General features: G+C 46.8%; 1 protein-coding gene across 1 annotated transcript in view; it reads left to right on the top strand.

The window, feature by feature from the left end:
- ankfn1b (ankyrin repeat and fibronectin type III domain containing 1b) overlaps positions 1-9,393 on the top strand; it is a 123,763-nt gene extending 114,370 nt beyond the window's left edge. Inside the window, exons 12-23 of the mRNA XM_069664960.1 lie at positions 633-740; positions 3,073-3,172; positions 4,436-4,568; positions 4,759-4,878; positions 5,006-5,221; positions 6,210-6,376; positions 6,466-6,616; positions 7,429-7,597; positions 7,697-7,863; positions 7,964-8,171; positions 8,264-8,997; positions 9,091-9,393. Of these exons, the coding sequence (XP_069521061.1) occupies positions 633-740; positions 3,073-3,172; positions 4,436-4,568; positions 4,759-4,878; positions 5,006-5,221; positions 6,210-6,376; positions 6,466-6,616; positions 7,429-7,597; positions 7,697-7,863; positions 7,964-8,171; positions 8,264-8,997; positions 9,091-9,393 (2,576 nt within the window). The remainder of the gene's footprint in view (positions 1-632; positions 741-3,072; positions 3,173-4,435; positions 4,569-4,758; positions 4,879-5,005; positions 5,222-6,209; positions 6,377-6,465; positions 6,617-7,428; positions 7,598-7,696; positions 7,864-7,963; positions 8,172-8,263; positions 8,998-9,090) is intronic.
- Positions 9,394-17,877: the final 8,484 nt, after the last annotated feature.

Here is a 17,877-nt window from a genome sequence, read left to right as displayed (position 1 = left end):
GAGTACAACCAGTCTGGTTAGCTCATTTCAAAGTGAGTAAAACCAGCTCGGTTAGCTCATTTTAATGTGAGTAATAGCAGCTCGGTGAGTAATAACAGCTCGGTTAGCTAATTTTAATGAGTAAAACCAGCTCGGTTAGCTCATTTCAAAGTGAGTAATAACAGCTCGGTTAGCTGATCTTAATGCAAGTAATAACAGCTCTGTTAGCTCATTTTAATGTGAGTAAAAAACAGCTATAGACTATACATTAGTCTAAAAAAACAGCTATACATTATCCATGACATCATAACCTCTGCATCCAAGTGTTGGAAAAACTCAACTGCCTTACATGACTGCGCTACACAAAACGTTTATTGAAATGTCATTCTCAGTGTTGTACATGAGAAAATTTCAGGACATGAGTGCCACAAATGTACAAAGTTACATGACAATGTAACTGGTCGTTAAAATATTACCATCTGTATTAGGTACAGACTGACCGCTCAACCAAAGGACCAACACTGCCTTCATGGTCTGAAATTGGTCTAACAACAAGGTCATAAGAGCAACATATTTAGTTATCTTACAGACTTTATTTCAGAACACTGTATTGTCATTATTTTCAGTCATGTCCTTCTTACCTCTGCCTGCAGGTTGGAGAGATATCGATGGCCGAGCTCCACGTCAGAGAGGACAGAAGGAGGCGCTGGACCAGCTACTGGGACAGATAAAAGAAGCTCACCGCCACTGTGTCTGCCACGGTACCAACACCTTTTTATCGACTTGGTGGGGTTGTTTACCTAAAGTCTGAACAATATAAGAGGTTTAACGGTTCGTATGGTTGACCTCTGGTGAAACCCAAACCCTAAACCCTGGCAGTGATAGCAACTAGATGTACCCATTGAAAGTATGAGAATATGTTATATCATGCAAGATGTGTTAGAGTGGCATTTGGTGTAACTATGGAATTACATGCAATAAATTCTTAGGTAGAGTAACAACCTGAAACTATGTGACCACAAATATGCTGAACCCTCACCTAAAGATCAGTTTTAGTGCAGGTATCAGATGAAATCAAGTGTCAAAGTTGAAGTGAAATGCACCCTGAGCTTCTGACATAAAGCCGAGCGTCTGTCTCTCTCACTACGCCCGTCACATTTTAAACAAACACATCAGAGTTTTTAGCCTCCGTCTCGTAGTTCATGTTTCAGAAACATTCCCGCCGTAAACAAACACCGACATGAGCGATGGACGCTTCGGCTCGCAGGTGTAACACGTCTCTCCAAATGCTGTTTTTCATCTCACCTTGACAGACACTTTACAATCTCAAGCACGACAAGTACTTCGGGGGCCGTACACCCAAAGACGGCATGCCACCTCAAAAATAATACCCCCCCTCCTCTGTCTCAACAGCCCCCCTACTCCTGTACGGTCTTTCCATGACTCAGCCCTTCCTCTGCTGAATACCTCTCTCTCTCTCTGTGACAAAATGCAGATCAAGCTCACTCACACTCGGCCTGTTTATATCCCCAAACACTGGCGGCTGTAAGCTGCTCCCATAAGTGTCAGAACCTGTCCACGCTGACTCTTTTACATGACAGCTAACTGCATTTAGCATTGAGCAGGTTGTCTCTCTTTTTCTCGCACACCCACCAGCCCAAACACACTCGCCCACTTACTATTGTCCACTGTGGCCGGGCTGTATTTGCAATAGGGCGAGACGCAATATAATAGTCAGTATTGAGTGGCTCCCGGTGCTTCAGACGGCGACTGATTGAGCTTGAGAGTTCAGGAACGGTAGCCGAGGTGGCGTGTCCCGGGGTCATGTTTGTTATTCCTGTAAGAGACGAGTCCCGGGCTGGAGTCGGGAGAGGGCATAAATTAACACTGACTACTGCAGCCTCCCCCCGCCTTTACACCCCCCGCAGCCCGCCAGTCGTCCTGTCTACTGTCCTTACATATACACACGCAAAGATAGACAGGCACACACGTACACGAACAGACACAAATATTCATGCTCTCCTTTTCAGATCTGACTCTCTCCCTCATGTCCATGTATGCAGCCGGGCTTACAGCCCCCGCCACATTCTCCCTCTTGTCCAAACACTATTAATTAAACTGTGAAAGAGGCCTTGACTAACACGGGCACCCTCGCAGTCGGCCCTACTTGTCTGTCTTACTCAGTGTCAAACAGGGACTGAGGCCAGGACGACTGGAGCTGAACAGACGCGCGAGTAAAGAGAAATTTAGGGAGGTGAGAGGGGTCGAGGGGCGCTGTTTTTTCTTCTTACTCCACCTCGACTCGTCCACCTGAAGAGAAAATTAGCTTTTCGGGCTCTGAATGGGGGGATTTATTGACTTTAAGTGGCCTGGGGGCTGGAGTACGATCACCTGGGAGGGAATCTGTGCGGGGTTTTGGGACTTTCTAATGAGCAGGGAGGTGCGTTATCTCACCAACAGGCGCCCACACATACACACACACACACCTCCCTCTCTCGCCTCCAACCCCCTCCGGGCCCACTAAAAATAAACATGTCCCCACAGACTTAACTGACCTCCCTGTCAGTGAGTGGCAAAGGGTTAAGACACATACACACACACATACACACAAATTACTACAGCTCCTTGGCTCCACTCACATGGCTGTAGCTCAAGACATGCCATGCTCCAGCAGTTATAGTATATGCAGGTAAACACACACACACATACATACACACACAGTTAGAGTCCCTGTGGGATATAAGAGCTAGTGGTTCCCTGAAGGCCCATAGTCTGCTGCTGGCAGCCAGCATGACTGTCAAATGGTGCCGCGCCACTGGAACGCATGAAATGTCCAAAAACATTCCACTGGGCCCGTGTTGTTGGACATGTCAGGTTGGTTGTCAATTAGGTAACAGCCTGTCAGTGCAGGAGATGTGTCGAGAGCGTGTCAGGACCGAGGTTTTCATTGGTGTGAGCAGGAAAATCAGACCAATCAGAGTCGTGCGGCAGGTTCTTACAAGTGTTGTGATATTAAGCATGAAGAACATCAGAATATTAAAGGTGTAATGTTGAATTAACACGTCTGTCTTTGTCTCTGTTTTGTCCACACAGAACAGTGCAAAGCTCCAACACAAGGGAGGAAGCACTCGGTGTCCAAAAGCCTGCGACACCTCTTCCAACCAAACAGCAAATTTGTTAAAAGCTTGAAAAGGTAAATTTTTTCTCACCGGCTTTCCTCCATAAAATGTGAGAACACTTTTTTAACCTTCATGTTTTAGGCTTTTAATTTAAGTGTAATTTTAATGATTTGTTGGTCATAATATCCATAATTGATTAAACTGACTGTCATGGTTTGTATGGCAGCAACTAGCTTTTGGGTCTTATCCTCCCATTTTTATTGTTATAGTCATTTCCATGGTGGCCGACGAGGGCAATTGCGCTGCAACTGCCCGAACGGTTTCCATAATAAGAAACAGGCTGCAAATTCAGAAATGATGCCAATTTCAAAAACACATGCAAAAGTCTAAAACAAATGCAACGACGGAAACGCGCTGCAAATGAAAATTTGGTGCTGCAAAAAGCAGAAACAAATGCATTAACATCAAACACGCTGCAAATACAGAAACGGCGCAAAGTCAGAAACACACGAACCCAGAAAACACACGCAAAGGAAAAATGCTGCAAATCCAGTCAACACAACTAAAGTGCTCCGGGCCTGTAGGGGGCGCTCGGTGTAACAGCTAATAGCAAGAGATAAGTGTTGCTTCCATTAGCTACGGATCTAAGCCGTGTGCAGCTAGCTCTGCCCAGTGTGCTCTGAGCACAGGGGTGTGTTAGTGTTCACTCCTCAAACTCCTCCGAACTCCCAAAGCCCCTGTGCTAGTTAAAAGGAGTTAACACCTCACTATGCTCAGAGGCCGACACGGGGCAGAGTCATCTAAAAGTTGCCTACCGCTAGCAGCACTGCTAATGCCAGGTAGCTAACAGCTAACACTGTCTCGTACCCCTCTCTCCCCCGTCAATAATAAACCTGTTACATCGAGCACTCCTACAGGGTGATGACTGGATTTGACGCTCTTTTCTTTTGCATGTGTTTTCCGGGTTTGTGTGTTTTTGAATTGGCGCCGTTTCTGAATTTGCAACCTGTTTCTTCCCATAGAAACAGCTTGGGCCGTTGCAGCTCGATTACCCTTGTCTTCCACCATACATTTAAATTTTATTTTCAATATTTTATATTTTACAACACACAAATAGTGATGTGGAAACCAATGTAAGCTTTAATAAAGATCCATCAAAATCCAAACATGGTTATAATCATACGTTCATCAAGTATTTCCATCTATCTTGCCGTCAGACATCAAAACTTTTGCTGCATAAAGCCTGACGTTTTGTGCGATGAGTCATTGTTATATAAAGCGAGTCAGGGCTGTAGTGATTCACCTGTAACACGTGCTTCTCCTCTGTTACCTTCCAGAGGTCTCTATCTGACGTCCATATTCTACAGAGATGACAATGTGCTGGTGACGCCGGAGGACCAGATTCCTATCGTGGAGGTTGAAGACTCGTACGCCAGCTCCCTCATGCAGGACTTCCTCTGGTTTACTAAGGTAGACGAGAGGGAAAAGATAGATAAGAACCCACCTCAAACCCATTATACAATCCACATACAAATGATGCAGTTGAAAAAATTAAGAACAATTATTTCATTAAAAACAGAACAATAGACAATAAACTAATGTTTTGCTGTCAGATGCATTGAAAACAGTTTTTCATGAGTGTGTCCAATCTATGTGTCAGGTGTCGTATCTATGGGAGGAGATCCCCTGGCTGCAGCAGTGTCTCAGTCCCTCCCAGTCGTCCTGTTCCTGCACGCTGCAGACTCGCCTCAAGATGCTGCAAGCTGTCGCCCAGCTACAGGTGTGTAGACTTCAAGAGATTAGACTTTTAGGACCATGGTTTTATAACCTAGTTTTTGTCCTTCTGTGCTAAACAGAGGGATATACACATAACAGTAGGGTAATAATTATGTGATGTCTTTCCTCAGGGGATGCTGGGGACGCAGGATCTCGGTCAGGTGTATTTTGAGCCAATCAAAGACAAGCACGGTAACGCCCTGCTGGTGCTCCTGAAAGACATGAACACCTGCCCCAACCTGGATGGAGTTCGCTGGACGCAGCTTTGCAAACTCCAGCTCCAGCGCAAGTCCATCTCGTCCCCCGAGGAGCCCACCGCCCTGGACATGCTCCTCATCACGCTCCACGTGAGTCGGGCGGTGATTGGACGTTGGTTATTTTTCGCTTCAGGCCGCTTCCAAAATGAGAAAGGCTTTGTCAGCAGTGGTTGTTGTTTTTATCAGGCTCATTCTTTGCATTGTAGCAAGATGAACGAGTGTAGAGTAAGGACCTTTGTCAACAACATAATGCCCCAAAAATCCCTGGAAAACATTTATTTACTGCTTTGACTCTCGTTAACAGAACAGCAGTAAACACGAGACTGTGTGGCTGAAACAAAAGGACTCTAAATTGAAATGTGCTTCCAATTATGAGCTCGTGCAGACACTCTGTTTTTAGAGCAGCATTAATCATCATGACTCTCCTCTTCCATTCGCCCCTCTCTTAGGACACATACTGGATTGACTTTCCATCAAATTCATTAAAAAAGACAGATTTTAGCTGAAATCTTGGCGCCATTCCAACCGAACACGAATGTTAATTAACGTCACTTAACTTCTAAAAGCTGCTCGCTCAGGCTGTGGAAATGTGAAAGCTTTGTTTGAGCTCCAGCATGGTGGGCGTGATGATGGTTATCTTGCTAATTGTTGTTGTTGTGTGTTTTGTAACTAATGCTCTGTGGCTGTTTTGTTCAGAACGACCACAATCTGGCTCCGAACCACAAGTTGATTTTGTCTATACAGCCCCGGTGAACTTGATCCCATTGTTGCGATGCTGTTTTGTCTCTAGTGTAACTTGGCTCGGCCGCGCGGTTCCAAAACAATGGTGGAGACTCCCTTTGGCAAAACCACATTTCACTGAAATATTTGTTTTGTGGCCAGTTTTGAACAAATTGTGTGATGAAATACAGAAAAATGTGCTTATGGGCTGGTTTTCAGCACTGACTTCCACTTAGAACATGTAGGAACAAATTCAGGCTGAAGCCTCTGAAGGAAAAACAACAACAAAGCATTATTATATTCATTTAAAGAAGCGTCAGCCCTGTTACCTTAACCTCTGTCTACCTGCTGTTCCCAGGAGAAGCTGGCGTATCACAGGCGGAGCAGGAAGATGTTGTCTCCCGGCTTATATCTGGGCTACCTGAAGCTTTGTACATCCGTTGAGCAAATAAGAGCGCTGGTGCCTCAGAAGCTCCCCAACGTCCTCTGTCACACCAAAATTCGGGACAACTGCAACGTTTCCAGGTTGGGATAACACACATCAAGCATTCAGACGCCAGAATGTGCACCTGTGATTGATGTTGGTCGTGTGTCCTACATGTGTGTCGCCTCAGAGAGGAGTGGCAGTGGCTGCAGGCTCTCAGCTCCCTCGACGAGTCCTTGGAAATGGATCACGAAGAACAGAGCGCTCCACACCGCCTCCTTCAGGACCTGCGCAGCGCCATCAAGGACCTGATGGCGCACATCAACGTCCCCGGCAATCAGGTCAGAGTCTGGCTCCCGCGTTGTGTTGTATGGGTGATTTTGACGGGCGAACTGGAACCAGTAGAAAGTCCTCAACAGATACGGAGCCAAGTTGTTGAGGCAGGCAGTAGCAAGAGCTCAAAGCAATGAAAATGGTTCCATTGGATCGTCAGCCAGTTCTGGTTAGACCACTAATTCTACATGATATTTGTAAAGGACATGGTTTGAATTCCAGCACAATGGCAGCCATTGTGCGTTGGCTTTAACAGTTACCACCCAGTGTTTCGACTTGTTCTGTACAAAACTCCACAGACTGCTACTGAGTGTGTCGACCTGAACCCTTAAATCTGTTGTTTCCAGAGGGGGGTGGATGTTAGAAAAAACAATTATGGCTTGGATACTTCACTCTTGACCTTCTCCACAAAAGAACCCAGCAGTGTATTATTGATATAGGATAACCCTTAATTACAGAGAAACCATTCAGTTGTCTTCTACCAGACCTCTCCTTCCACTGCTGGAGTCTTTGCTTCTACTTACTTCAACGGGTGAACTCTGACTTCATGGTGGCCCTGCTGTCTGTGATCTGAAGCCTGTAACTGTGACTGTTTGTGGTTTGAGCGCAACCAGAGACTTGTAATTCTATCAATCAGATTAAAGCTTTAATAAATACATTTAAGAAGATGAAAAAGGAGGCGTTTGATCTCGATTGGCATGCGTATCAAAATGCAAGAAAAATATTTTGAGGGTCATGGTATCCTCGTTCCGTAAATGCTTTGAGGTCTGTCGGTTTCTGTGGATCGACCAGCTGAGGTCTTCTGTCTCTGCGTGTCTAGGTGCAGGACTTCCGCCTCTACAGCCAGGAAGTGGTGGAGTTTGGGGAGAAAGTGTCGTTCCTGCTGCTTCTGCCGCCTTCAGATGAAGTTTGCACAGCTCCCGGTCAGAACAACCCGTACTCCCCTCGCTCCGGCTTCCTCACCCTGCCCCTGCAGATCTTTGAACTGGGTCAGTACATCGCGTGTGGCACCAAATGGTGTTTCTGGTGTTTGCTGGTGCAGGGTTTTACATTTCTTTCTTCTTGTTGGATTCCCTTTCCCCCCACAGTCCACTTTAACGCCTACTGCCCCAGTTTCATCGGCCAGTACTGCAGAGTGTCGGCTCTGCTGGAGCTGGAGTCCTTAATGTCCCAGCAGGCGCTGAGGGAGGCCTTCTCTGAGGCGGAGCTCAACGCTGCCAAGAAGAAACACCAACAGGTCCAGGAACACATACAGGTAAGCTAGCATTCAGTTAACTCATATTCGTGCAGGAGAAGGGCTCATATCACTCTAAGGAAACATATACAAGTAACTGAGATTGATTGTGTGATGACAGCAAATGGAGGAGGTGTGGCGTGATGCGAGGTGGATCATGGACGCCTTGCAGTACGCACGCTACAAGCAGCCAACGGGAGGCATCTCCATCAGCTGGATAATTGACTTCTCCAAGGAAGTGCTGCCTGATAAGCCTCCCTCCACCTCCTCTCAGGCAGACTTCATGCCCTCCCCAATGCCTTCACCCGAGGCCTGCCGCAAGCACTCAGGTCAGAATCACTTATTGCTGCAGACCCTGATTACAAACTGTTTACTTCTTCAAACACACATCAACGAGTGCTTTCTGTCTCACATCCTGCAGATTTCGCAGGACTCTCAGACGAGGAGGGCTCCTCTGAAGTCTTCCTCACCACCGACAGTGACTACGACTCGAGCCGCGCCCAGAGTCCCAGAGAGCTGGACCTGTTGCCCCCTTCGCCCCTCTCATCCTCCGCGCCGCTCGAGCCCCGTGGTTTCCTGCGTAGTGACGGCAGCAGCTCAGGAGGAGGCTTGTGCCTCGGCGGGGGTGGACGCGGAGGGGGAGTGCTGAGGGATTCCACTCCAGATGTGCTGCAGGCCTCAGAGCCGCAGCACGGGAGGGAAAGTGAGCGCTGCGGCGGAGGGGGAGGAGTCCGGTGTGGAGGGGAAAGGCGAAGGGGAGCTCCGGAGCTGTTTGACAGCGACTTCATCCTTCCCAGCCGGCAGATCGAGCTGCTGCACATCACGGAGAAGAGACAGGCCTTCTGTGTGAGAACCAGCAGCCTGGAGTTCCCCTCCTCCGCCTCCAACCATCACCAGCCTTATTGCCACCACGCTACATGCCCCTCGCCCTCCAAGTCGCCGCAGCGAAGGTGGCACCGGCCCTCGTCGGTGGATCGCTGTTGCTCCGCTGAGCGCTGCCTACCCCAACTTCCACCAGCGCGTACGTTATCAGAGGACAGCGGCACGCAAAGACTTTCCTCACCATCGCCTGCTGCGCTCAGGAAAGGCTGTCACGCGACGCTCCGAGTGTACCCACAGTACCGCACGGGCCTGCCAAAGGAGACCAGTGTGAAGGTATAAGACTTATAGCTTTAACACGTTGAAGTAATTCCACTTTTAACTCTTGCTGTGTTTGGAAACATCTGAATGTCTCCTCCTGTGTTTCAGCTTTGCGTGACTCCGGGAACGTCAGCGCAGGAGATGGTTCAGCTGGTGGTGCAGGAGATGAACGTGGTGTCGCGGCGCATGCTCGGTAGCAGTGGAGGTGAAGAGGAGCAGTGTGTGTACTACACTCCTGAACAGTTGAAGCACTTCGGCCTGGTGCTGGTGGTGGACAATAGAGAAAAGTGGCTTCAGGACGATTTCTGTCCTCTTGAGCTCCAGAACCCGTGGCTGAGGGGCAAACTGTGCGTCCGCATTAAGGAGTACTCGCCACTAGCGCTCAAACACAGCCGGGCCACCACAGTGTGATTCTTCCAGCAGAGAGACAAAGACGTTAGAGAGTTCATGCCATGTGCAGATTCTCTTCTTAAATTAAGGAACTTTTATATTTGTACAAACAGGCTCCTAAACGTTCTCTTTCTCACTGTGGTGTCACCGTCCACGACTGCAGCTATAACATATCTTCTGCTGTGTTCTTGTTATCTGAAAGGCTTCTGTTTCCATGAAATGCGTTCTCCCACACACAGGACGTTTTTTACGAACATCAGAGACCCTCATATGGACACCAAATGAACAATAACAAAATGGAACAAAGAGAAAAGAGTTCATGCTGTCAGAAATCATCGGGTAAAGTATTGTGATGCTGAGCAAGATTTATTTACTCCTCGTAAGTTGCCAAAACGACATGGGCAGCATCCTCAACTCCCCAGCCACACGTGGACGCAGCTTTTCCTCTGAACTCTCTTATTGTGTCGTTCCCAAAGAGCTGTGCGCTGTAGCCGCCCGGCCCCGTGTTCCCAGGATGTGGGCTCTGGACCCCGGCCCAGAGGGCAGGAAGTAAGGGAGAAGTACCAAGGGGGGGCTGGCGTCACCGCTTGGGGACGCAATCGGCCCGACGGCTTGGCCCGTCAGCGTGTCACTCAAACGCTCCTGTCCACTGCACTGTGTGGTAGCAAAGCAGCCAAGCAAGGGAGAGAGAGCTTGATAGCGAGTGAGAGAGAGAGGAGGAGGTGTGAGGGTGCATCTTTCGGAGCTGGCACCGTCTCTCTGGTGCTCTTTCTGTCCCTTTCGCAACAACAGATCCTCTGTATGTAGACTCAGTCGTAGTGTAGCTAAGAGATATGATCAAAAAAAACCCAGCTAATTTGGATTCTCACAACAGAAAAAAAAAGCAATACTTTTTTCTTTTTCTTTTCCAAATAGATGAAAAGCATGCAACCCTTCCACGAGTGTGCTGAGTACATCTGCAGTACTGTATTCATGCCGTGCTACAAGCTAACCAGTCCAGTGTTTTGTTGTGTTTGCTTCAGTGGTTTTCCCAGATGCATCAGAAAACGGAGCCCGTCAGTCTAGAGCAGGGTCTCCCAGAGGGGTTCGAGTGTGAAAGGGATGACTCAAGCTGTTAAGAGGCCTGGTGTTTGTTAGCAAAGAAAAATACCAGTTATTCCAGACTGTCTCCAACAGTTCTTCAGAATCAGTCAGAAATGAAAAGACCGGTTTGGTTTGATCGGTTCTTGCTAAGTTGTGGAAGAAGTTTAACACTTCAGACCCGTACTCAGTTACTACAACACTGAAGCAGGTATTCTTCTTTTGGGAAGAACCACATTTATTCTCATGAGACAATAAATCGGGCCTCTTTATTACCCAATTTTGCCTGTGCCGAGTGCCAAGTTTTGGTTTCTCTTTTCACAGTGCAGTCTGTGAAACCTCAAAGGATTTTAAACAGAGCAGCCTGCGAACATGTTCTCACTTCCCACTGGTCGTATACAGCAGCTTTGTCTGTGACCCAAAACATCAGAATATGATCATCTAGGTACAACTCGAGCGTCCGTGTGGCTCGTGCAGGGCCCTGTGGTCAAGTTTGCAATAATGAATATGCATAAGACTTTCAAAATAAAAGAGTTAAGTTACGGATAATTAATCTGCAACATTCATCCATCATCTATACCGCTTATCCCTGTTCAGGGCCGCAGACTGGAGCCTATCCCAGCTGTCATTGGGCGAGAGGCGGGGTGCACTCTGGACTGATCGCCAGTTGATCACAGGGCTGACACACAGAGACAGACAACCTTTCACACTCACACTCACACCTACGGGTAATTTTGGAGTCGCCAGTGAACCTAACGAGCATGTCTTTGGACTGTGGGAGGAAGCCGGAGTACCCGGAGGGAACCCACACATGCACGGGGAGAACATGCAAACTCCACACAGAACTGCGCCCTTTGTCCGCACTGGGACTCAAACTAGGAATCTTATAGCTGTGAGGCAACAGCACAAACCACTGCATCACCGTGCAGCCCGGTCTGCAACATCTGGTCACATTTTCAAAATAAAGCTTGCTGAAAAAATGTCACTTCCTCAACTATTCGTTATACAGGTGAAACCAAGCCCAGTCTCCTGGATGTAATACCCATGTGTGTTTGACCCCTCCATCGCTCCCCAAGCAGCCTTTGCCATCTTCGTATTACATCCCCTGACTGCAACACCTCATTGAAACAATAAGCTCAGAACAGTGTCCAGAAATGATGCTACAGCTTCATATTTTGATGCTTTTGGCCACTGACCATGCTGCCGTATTTGACAACCTGGGAATGAAAACAGGCTGAAACTGACAGCTCATGGTTTTTCATTTATTTATTTATTTTTTATATCAACTCTTTTATAATAACTACTTCTTTCAGAGAAGGCTCAGCAACATCCTACCATTACAACATCCTGCAGCATTTCCAAATGTAGCACCAGAACGGTCCACAATAAGAGCGTGTGGCGGGTGAAGCCGGTGGACCTGGCCTCAGTCTTTGTAGCATTCCAGGTTCACAGGACGTTGTTGAACCTGTCACAGGGGGAGAGAAAGATGGCGTCTCCCAAAGTGTTTACAGACTTTCAAAGATGTGTTTACTTGTAACTAGTGTACAAAGCTGTCTTAAGACGACCTGATGTTATGAGCTGTAGTTGGTTTCACTAATGGCTTGAACTCTTGTGTTAGCGCTTAGACGTCTTCTTTATTCGCGTTGTTAAAAGCGGTTTTTACGAGGACCAACTGCAAAAACAAGTCACACAACCAGAAACCGACCTTGTACATAGACAGAAAAAAAAAAAAGACTATGGGATGAATGTACTGTATTTGCCCTTAATGTGAAAGAAAGTGAATGTGGGGCTACAGGGGTCAAAGGTCAGTCTGAGGAGGGGGGAAAAAGGGGTTTGAATTCCCTTTCCAGTAAAGCAGAGCCCCGTGTTTACAAGGAGCTGTTGGCAGATCATGTCAGGCGGAGTCATGAAGGAGACATCACGTCACTTTTTTAAAATCTATTTTTATTGAACAATAAATAAATACTACAAAATAAAAGCCTCTGTTTATGTGAGTTTGTTCTCTTTTAGGAACCTTCATGTGCGTCCCACCGGGCGTCCTAAAGAGGATATATTGACCTCTTTACACTTCCTGTCGAGAGACAAACCACTCACACTTTACACATTAACTGCACGACATTGTTTTGGTTAGAGAGCAGAAAACCCTCCGAGGATCCTGGGTACATTTTGGCACAACTCATCAGCCATAAGGAGCATAACAAGCTTATATTTCAAGCGTGTGCAGATCAGATTTTCTTTGGGGCTCATTCTTTTAGTTCGGAGTTTCCTGCACTCGTACGCTGCGCTGCCTGAAGCTGCTCATTCATCTGATATGAATGGGAGTGAATGACAAATAGAGGGCACTTGTTCCTACAGATGCTATATTGCAATGACCTCATTAGTGTTTGACACCCGGGTTGATGAAAACTGAATGTTGAGCAGCTGCAGACAGAATCTCACAGTATGTAAGTGGTGGACATGAAGCCTGCAGTGTGTGCTCTGCAGAGATGAACAAAGATGGTACTATTGCCAACGTGGAGGGAGTGTTTATACCGTCATTTTTTAAACAGGTTGGAATAAAGTTGAGGCTTCGCATTAGGAAAATACCTTCAGCTGTTTCACAGAGATGTGCGTGACGTCAGCTTTGTGTTGTTAATGCAGCACTGTGAAGATGAGATATACATGTTGGTAGAGCTACACTCGACATAATAAGCTGTGGATCGAGACTATTACTACTAGACTATTTTTCACATTAAGATGCTTGTATATGAGGAGCCATAGAGACAAACAGCTCCATCAAACACAAACTGTTTACACATTGTTATTGCCTTAATGAGAAAATAAGTACATAAAATAAAAAGATTTTAACATTAAAAACTCAGTTATAACTGTATAAGAAAAAACAGTGGGTCTGAGAGAGAAGCGATCAGGAGATCCCGACCCTCTAAAGTAGTTAAACCATTCTTTTATCGACCGAGGTTCAACACAGAAGAGTGTCTTATAGTCTTCTTGGCAGCAGTTGAACTTGCAAATATGATTTTCCCTCAGGGGCAGTCAGGTGTTATCGCTGAGTGCAGAGTCATGGTTAAATAAAAATAAGGAAGGTTGTTTAGGAAATTTCAGGATATTAAAACACTTAAAACACTTAAAACATTAAAGTATGTATCAATAATATCCTGATTTCAATCAGTACAGTTTGGACTGTCCGTGAGCTTTATTTTGAAGGGCCCGTATGGTAGAATAACTTTAATATGGTTTACCAAACGTAGTGCTGTTACCCTCACCAACTACCAGCAGTCTGTTAGCAGTCAACTGTTATTCATAAGGTTAAATAAACAATATATTTAAGACGCAGTATTTAACTTTTAACTTTTAGCAACTATACATTTAAAAAAAGATCATTCCACTCTTTAAAGGTAAATTCACTCATACATCAATTACATATTATTTATTGTTGTTCGAACTAATCCATATCACGATGTTAATTTAAAGATCTATATTTCTAACTTGAGGGAATCTAAGGCCACAAAGCAGACTGAGACACCTTATTTTGAAAGTTTCAATCCTGTTGCAGCTGTAGCCACACCCAGCAGTGATGTCACGGCCTCCTGGCGTACACTTCACAGCAGCAATGTGAAGCGTTAAACACAACTGTTGTTGTATTTACATAAAAATTGGTGTCATAGATGCTTTAATTTAACTAATTGGCAAAAAAATATTGATAATATTGATTTACCATTGCTAGAAATTTCGGAGACGTCACACAGTCAAACTTTAAAATGACATGTCAAAGCAACTTCACAAACATTTACATGTGTATTTACTGCTGAATGCCAGGAGCTCACGCACATGTCTGTAATAATGTATGTAAAGAAGCTCTGTATGAGCACAGGCAGTAATAACGCTGTTTCACTTCCACGCTGTGTTAAATGTTTCGTTGAATCCTGATCCTCGGCTCGAGTTCTGGCCGGCCAGCTTGCTTTCAGCAGGCTCATATCACAGCGCTCGCCTGCTAGCGCCATGTGTTTTTTCAGCCCTTGAGCAAATAAAATGCTGCATGCTTCGCTGTCAACAGATCCTACAAACACTAATGCGCAGAAGGACACACAAACACGCGCGTAAACACACATTGGTGCACATGAGCGGCATGCGCTCGGGAATCTTGATATTTAGACGTGTAAATGCACATGTGTACCATGTGGAGGATTTACACTTTTGGACTATATGAAGGCTGATTCACACACGCTTCCCAGAGCAGCTTATCACACACAAATCACAGCATAATGCATCCCTGCCAACACGCTGCGCCTTTAAGAGCAGCCCTTCACCGTTTATTGACAGTAACTTAAGAATTGGACTGGAATTCTGACACCTCCTAATTTTAAACCTTCTGACTCCAGGAGGACCCGAGCTAAATATAACCCTGGCATATCTCTGGATACCTATAAAGAAAACATTCCCAAAAAAAACCCAGCCTGAATAGTGAGTATTCATGCTCATAAAAGAGCTTCAAAGCGGAGCGGGCTCAGCTCGGACCCTGCCACTTGTGACTCATCGAAATATGTGCAGACGTGCAGCGACGTGGAGAATCGGTGAGAATAATCTGATAGCTGATTTCGTCAGCATCCCCCCCCTCCCCCGTCAGAGAGGAAGGATTCACAGGCTGCTAAGCTTCCGTACGGGAACCAGAAGAGTCAAACCTGCTGGTTGCATGCGAGCCTGTGCAGCTAAACAGATCTGCTTGCAAAACAGTAACCGAGCGAGCAAGCGTCAGGCCCTGATCTCCTCCATGCTTTTCAACGTGACCCATCCTGAGGTCGATTTTGGGGCTCAAGGGTTGTGCAACGCGTGACCAGATAATCCACACACACGTAATGCTTCTTTCATAGATGGAAGCTTACACATGACTCGAGAGCAGGACTACACTCCTATAATCACCTGACAAGCCTCCTTCAACCTGTTGCGCTTTTTCTCAGGCTGTTTGAACCGCCCTTCCTTTCCCTTCTCACTCTTCCCTTTCTATTCAACCCGGCGCATGCCTCTCCCATGCCTTTGTCACATTTAAGGCACAATCTCGCCTGAGTCAGGAGCCCTGGATCCTCACAGACCTTCTTCCACTCTCACCTGCCTCCTCTGCATCCATCCATCTCTCTTCATCCATTAAACATTTGATGACATATTGCTGTGGCAACATCCCTCTTTCCTCTTCTTTTATTCCACTTCTGATCACCTGTTTCCCTGACACACGCACCCCCCCTGCCCCACCAGCCTGGCATTTACTGGCAGATTAGAGGTGGCGTATATGTACGTGCATGCTGGCATGTGTGTGTGTGTGTGTGTTTCTGTATGTATGTGTGTGCGGTGGGTGGGAAAAGTGAAGCCTGCCACTACTGCATCACTCATTTCTCTCCCTCTCTTTCTCTCTCTCTCTCTCTCTCTCTCTCTCTCTCTCTCCCTCCCCAGGGCCCATAAACCTTTAAAGCACCTATAAAACACTTGGCGAGGCCTTTTTGAAGTTTTTATGAAGATCTGGCTTTATTGTTCCCAAGAGATGAGCCCCGCTCCGCTGGCGCCTCGGAGCTTTCTGGAAGTGCCAGTGAATTCAGGAGGGGGGTGGTAGCAGAGGAGGGAGTCCCAGGGAAAAGCAGGGAATGGGGGTGGGCACTGTGCAGTTTTTATGCCCCCCTGTGCATATGTGTGTGGTGCATGTGTGTGTGTGTGTGTGTGTGTGCGTGTGTGTGTGTGTGTGAGGGTGGCAGATGAGCTGCAGATGCAGCATGAACGGCAGCAGTGATAACTTTATCTCCGGGTGTTGGGTCCTTAAAGTAGGTTTTGATTTATGACACATCAAGTTAAACACAAGTTAAGAAGCTTCTAATAAAAGCACACGTGTGTTTGAAGCGTGCATGTGTGTCTGCGTACGTGTGCGTTCTCAGACGATTGGGCCAGCAGGTTGCGTCCTTGTTGTTTGAAGTGCGGCTCTGTTGTTCTCATAGAGCCTAAATGAATGGAGCCGGACCCCCCTCCATCTGTCTGATCCAGCGGCACCGGCCCTCCCTCCCAAATCCCGGCTCCGACGCCCGACGCACCGGCCCCCTCAAAGGAACAGTTGGCAAACGGACGGCCCATTAAAGAGGCGAGGGCGACGAGGCCTCACCTCCGAGCAGCACTTGTAAGAGCAGAGATAAAAGTAATCAAGAAACGTGTGTGCGAGGTGTGCGTGTGTTCGATATATGTGTGAATATTCCTGTGAAATGCAAAACCTGACTGCTTCTTAACTTCTAAGCGTGTGTGTGTGTGTGTGTGTGTGTTGGGGGTGGCAGTTACAACTCAGTGGCCATGACATTAGCCATGCTGGTGGCTTTGACTCTGCCTTTGCCCTACACAACCCCCATCTGTCACAAAGGTGTGTGTTCTCACCTTCTAATGACGCCATTGACAGGAGAATGTCTTCTTTTCTTCGCTGTCATCTGGCCCTTGTTTGGTGATGCAGTTTACTGCTTGCTTAAGTAGAAGGTGGTAAATGGAATCTGATTGAATCACCTGTTTGTGATTGATTCCAGCTTTCTTTGTCATAAAACGTCTTTTAAACACAACTCGCCAAAACAGCTCAGGGAACCGATCATTAACCAAATTAGAAATGGCGCTCCAAATAAGGCTTGCGTTCGGTGCCTCCTGTCAGGGTTCAGTTTAACGTCAAAGGGTCACATCTTGACATAAAACTTCTCCCGTTTAAGTGCATCCAGCATCCTTGTGGAGCCCAACTGCAGCCCCGATGCTTCCCATGTCAACCATTTGTCATCGTCTGCACAGCTATGAAGCACGCTGATTTTGTTTGAACGTGCTCCAAACTTCCCTGCCCACCCTGTTTTTTTTGAAAGCTGAAGGAAAACAACAGCTTGGATCTGCAGTCTGCAGTGAAAGCTCTGAAGGGAGCCAACGCTGATGACAAGAGGCAGACAGAAATTAGAGAAGGAAGAGGGAGTAAGGAACCAGTTTAAGGACTCTGAGCCTGGCGAACAACCTGAAAACAATTTCTATTCTTTCGCCTGACATTCAGGATAAAATCAATGTTAGTCACTGACTTAAAAGGGTCTCGAAATGAAAGGAAAACACAAGCTCGTCCTGATGTGAGTGGGGACGTCAGGAGTCCGGTTCTACACATTAAATGTCCAGAAAGGCCAAAAGATTCTGCGAGAGAGCTGAAGTCAAACGGGTCGAGAAAGGACAAATCTTGTGTTTCAGCTGAATGCTGTGACTGATGGGCTTTTACCCTACACACACACACACACACACACACATTCACACATACATCCATATTAACCCCAGCTCCAGCCCCCTTTGTGCAAAGGATGATGTCATGCCTTCTGAAAACATGTGGGGGGCGGCGTCGGGGGGTTTAGGGGGGGATTCCTTTGGTCCTTTCAAGTTTGCAGGGGGAGCCTT

Source organism: Semicossyphus pulcher, unplaced genomic scaffold (genome assembly GCF_022749685.1).
Source record: "Semicossyphus pulcher isolate SPU_LCO1_2020_fin unplaced genomic scaffold, fSemPul1.0.p SCAF_16, whole genome shotgun sequence".
Classification (NCBI taxonomy): Eukaryota; Metazoa; Chordata; class Actinopteri; order Labriformes; family Labridae; genus Semicossyphus; species Semicossyphus pulcher.
This window is presented reverse-complemented; position numbering and strand designations above follow the sequence as displayed.